This window comes from Manacus vitellinus, unplaced genomic scaffold, assembly GCF_001715985.3.
Source record: "Manacus vitellinus isolate BGI_N305 unplaced genomic scaffold, ASM171598v3 scaffold_120_pilon, whole genome shotgun sequence".
Taxonomy (NCBI): Eukaryota; Metazoa; Chordata; class Aves; order Passeriformes; family Pipridae; genus Manacus; species Manacus vitellinus.
In genome coordinates this window covers 319,314-323,632 of record NW_021938898.1, presented here as the reverse complement: position 1 = coordinate 323,632, position 4,319 = coordinate 319,314, and the positions used below count along the sequence as shown (strand labels likewise).

The 4,319-nt window shown below is 62.9% G+C and overlaps 1 protein-coding gene across 1 annotated transcript in view; it reads right to left on the bottom strand.

Annotated features, from left to right (window-relative positions):
• Positions 1-4,319, bottom strand: part of SRCIN1 (SRC kinase signaling inhibitor 1) — a gene marked incomplete at its 5' end in the record, with an annotated part of 41,260 nt that overhangs the window by 3,150 nt on the left and 33,791 nt on the right. Inside the window, 5 exons of the mRNA XM_029965859.1 lie at positions 1,454-1,834; positions 2,510-2,614; positions 2,919-3,060; positions 3,908-4,143; positions 4,225-4,235. Of these exons, the coding sequence (XP_029821719.1) occupies positions 1,454-1,834; positions 2,510-2,614; positions 2,919-3,060; positions 3,908-4,143; positions 4,225-4,235 (875 nt within the window). The remainder of the gene's footprint in view (positions 1-1,453; positions 1,835-2,509; positions 2,615-2,918; positions 3,061-3,907; positions 4,144-4,224; positions 4,236-4,319) is intronic.

Below are 4,319 nucleotides of genomic sequence, written 5' to 3'. Positions count from 1 at the left end.
GAGGCGGCGGCAGGCAGAAGCAGATTCCAGGTGGGAACGGCGGCAGTGGGAATACAGAGGTGTTTGTTAACTGGCTGGGCACGGGTGGGCACGCAAGAGCAGCGGTGAGGGATGTGGTACCTGCACACACACTCCCCCCAAAGCGGTGCCTCATGTGTCCCTCCGTGCCCGGGGCATCCCAGATCCTCTCCCTGCCATCACCTCCTGCCTGCCCCGTGCCAACGGGGAGAGCCAGCGGGTCACCGGGGTGAGGCCAGGCTGGTGACTCCATGCAGGCACAGCTCTCTGCCTTGTCTGCCCCTCTGTGATCCTCAGCGGTCCCGTGGAGGGGTCACAGGGATTCCTGGGCCCCACAGCACAAGGAAATCACAGAATCGTGGAATATCCCGAGCTGGAAGGGACCCACAAGGATCACTGAGGTCCAGCTCCTGGCCCTGCACAGCACACCCCAACAATCCCACACGTGCCTGCACCACACCATTCCCCACACAGCAGGCACTGGGAACCTTCCCAACCAACAGAGCACCCTTGGAAGGTGACACAACACCTGCCCTGCTTTAGGACGGGCTCAGTGCAGCCTCTCCAGCCTAACCCTGAGCTTTGCTCCGTGTGCACCCACACGTGTCGCAGCCGCAGCCACAAATCCAGCCCGCAGCTCCTATTTTCCCAGGTTCCAGAGGTGCAGCGGGAGCCAACAACAGGAAAAATTGCAGCTACACCCACTTGCCAGCCCATTCACCCAGCGAGAGCACCCCAGCACTGCTGGGAACCAACGGCTCCAAACGGGAAAGGAGATTTATTCCCCCAGTGCTGACTGTTAATAAAGGAGCAGGTTGATGTCAGAGCAGCTCGGGGTATTCCCCCCCCCTTTCCTTTTCCCAGCTATTCAGCTGGATTCCAGCAGAAAGCAATTTGGATGGCTTCAGGGAGCCCACACTGTGATTTAATTAGGAGAAACATCTGCCAGGCTCCAACTGCAGTTCATTAGGGAAGTGTTTATGCAAAATGGGGAAACGAAGGACGACGCTTCGTCACCCACAGCACCTGGCCCTCGCTGCATCCCACGGGATGCTCATCATGGAGCCCGTGGGATGCCAATCATGGATCAAATGGGATGCTCATCATGGACCCCGTGCTCATCACCAGCGCCGTGCTCAGCCCCAAAACCTGCCAGGGCAGAGGACACCACCCTACCCAGGGTCTAATTTCGGATGGGACCAGGCAGCACTGCCTGGCACCACCTCCCTTCCTGCTGCCAGCTCCTCCCTCAGCTCATCCCTGCTTGCCTGCAATTCCCAAACCCCTCCAAGTGACAGGGAGGAAAGGAGGTTGGTTTTCCACCTTGGCTCTGCCTGGAGGTAGAGTCACAGAGAGGGAGCAGGTAGAGGTGGAGGAAGAGACATCAGAGTGAGTCCAGGGCAGAGCACGGCAAGAGGGATAACAGAAAATAAACCTGCGGGATGCCGGGGGGCAGCTGCGGCTTGGGGAGCAGCGGTGGCTTGGTCTTGCTTGGGGATGGGCTCCTGGGAGCATCATCTCTGGCCTGGCTGAGGTCCAGCACAGTCCCATCATCACAGCTCCTCTGGCTGAGGTCCCCCAGACCCTTCCTGGTCTCCTTGCCGGCCTCCTTGGGTCCCGCCGGTCCCAGCAGGTTCTTAGGGAACACCGACTCCACCGAGGGGTGGCTGCTGATCTCACTGATGGTCATCTCCAGCTCTCGGATCGTCTCTTCCAGGCTATCCAGTCTCTGGTACGTGTCTTCATAAAGCTCCTTGCTGCCCGGAGTCGCGGGGCGGCGAGGGGACACCGGCCCTTGGCAGAGCCCCTCCGGCACCTTCCTCCCCATTCCGGTGTCCCCCCCGGCAGCTGGAGCCCCTCCAGCCCATCCCGGAGCCGCTGTGCCATGACTTGGCCTCGGGCACACCGTGACCTGCTCCGGGGGATGCTCAGCCTGGGATGGTCCCTTTCCCTGCGGGGCCGGATCCCTGCCCGGGAAAGCTCCGGGATTTGGCACTGGGCAGGCTGGAGCTGGTTTGGAAGCCCCAGCAGAATCTCCAGGAGGGAGTGGTGCCTCCTGCACGCTCTGCCTGGCTCCTCCTTGGGGGTTCCCATCACTGGGAATTTGGGGGATGATGCCGCCGGTGGAGGGAAGTGCAGCCCCTCCAACTCCGGCACCCCCCTGGGGCTGAGGGGGCTGTGCAGCCACGGGACCTTGGTGACAAGTCTTGCTGCTGCCTCCTCTCCTGCTGGCAGCGTTCAGAGCCACGTCCCCTCCTTGCCCCCCCGTGGGGTGGCTCGTTTTATCCCTTGGGAAAGAAAACCCCCAAATCTCTCCCGCTGCACAAGCACGACCCCGAGACGAGCTGCTGGGGGGCTGCGGGGCTGCAGCTGGGGGGTGCCCACGTGCCAAGGGAGACTTTTCGGGGCCGCCAGGAGCCACAGGGCCTTTCCTTGCCCCCTTGGGTGCAAACTCCCCTCCTGCTCCTCCGCTGCCCGTTTCCACCCACACCTCCGGCTCGGCTTCGGGGGACGGCGGCTCCGACACCCACTCGGTGAGCACAATCTGTGGGAGGGAGAAAGCCCGGCTCCCCGGGACTGCCAGGGCCAGCGGCTCCTAGGTAGAGAATTCAGACAGATTAGGAGCCAGAGGGGGCAGCAGGAGCTGCAGGGGGGCCACTGAGTGTCCCCACACACCACCAGGGTCCTGCGGTGCCGGTGCCTCCGGGCATCGCTGCAGGGAGGTGTTTGGGCAGGGAGGGGATGCTCATCGAGCCTCCTGCCCAGCCCTGGTGCCCCACCAGCACCCCCAGCACAGACTGGGACTGGTTTTATTGTGCTCAAGGCAAGCTGGGCCTGGGAGATTTTGGCAATGAGTCGCCCGGGGTTTAACCGGCAAAACCACATCGGTGTCGCTGCACCTCCCGAACGCCTTTGGAAACCCGACTGCCACCGTCCAGCTTGGATTTCTCCACGCTGGTGTAAACTGGCACAGCACTGGTGCCAAGAGCAGAGCCCAGCTCCTGGCAGAGCTTCAGCAGGGGATGAGCCATCACAAACGAGCTGCCGAGGGGCAACCGGCCTTTAAAACCCTGAGTAGTAAGAAGTCAGCTGGAAAACGCTGCTCCTCCTCCCCCACCTCCCTGTGCCCATCCCCAGGGAGATCCAACGAGCTGTGCAGTGCCCGAGGAGCCAGAGCCAGCTGTGCCCTCCACAGAGCCGAGGGCAGGTGAGCTGGAGAGGTGCCCTGGCAGAAGAAGTGCCCCTGGGGCAGAGAAGGAGGGAAACCCCCCTGGTGGGATGGCCACGGAGCTCTGGGGCTGGAGCTGGACACGCCTGACCTCTGAAGAGGGGTCCTTGCACACAGGGACAGAGGGACAACTCAGCCCTGGTGTCCCAGGAGGAGGGAGGGACCCAGCAGGGTCCCTGCAAGGTGCCCAGACCCCCCAGCAGCAGGTGAGGCAGAGCTCCCCTCACTCGGTGCCTCCTGGCATCAGCAGGACCCTCTGCCCTGCTCTTTGCCCCCTTGTTCCCCCGCTCTGGGCATCCCCTACTCCATCCCATCCACTCTCCAGGCACTTTCCTCCTGCTCTCCCCACCCTGGAGCCCAGGACAGAGGGCAGGAAGGTTTGGAGAGAGGCAGGGCCAGGCCCAGGCAGAGCCCAGCCCTTCACCTCCCACCCTCATCATGCACAGCCGGGGGGGTCTCCCATGCATCGCCCACCAGTGACACCCCCTGAGCACCCAGTGCAGGGTGAGAGCAGCCAGCCCTCCCTGTGCCATGCCCAGAGAGGTGCTGGGGTGGCCCCTTCCTTCCTCCCACCCCGACCTGGCCCTCACAGGAACCACGAGGCCGCCGGGTGGGTCAGTGCTGGGTCCTGAGCCGTGTCAGTGCCGGCCACGCAGAGACGGTGAGCGAGGGGTGTGGAGAGAAGCCATTAGTTTGTTAAACCAGAGGAAGAAGCAGAAGTGAGTTAAAGAGAGGCAGGAGAGCAGGTGGTGAAGGTGCAGCCCCGTTACCTTCCATCCTTGGGCTGCAATGGAGGCTCCGTTGGGCCACAGCTCTGCCAGCCCAGGGCAGACGGCCACGAGCGGCTCGTGGTGGAGCTTGGGGAGGAAAGGGGAGGCAGAGCTTCTCTGAAACACCTGGGGAGTCAAACACGGGGGTTGGAGGAGGGAGGCCTGGGGTAAGGAGGACGCAGCCCGTGCCTGCAGGGACGGTCACACCACGACTGGGGCTTGGCAGCGAGCAAAAGAAGCTTTGGCTGTTATCAGATGCAGAGGCAGCCTCGTCCCCTCTGCTGCTGGCAGAGTCACTGCTC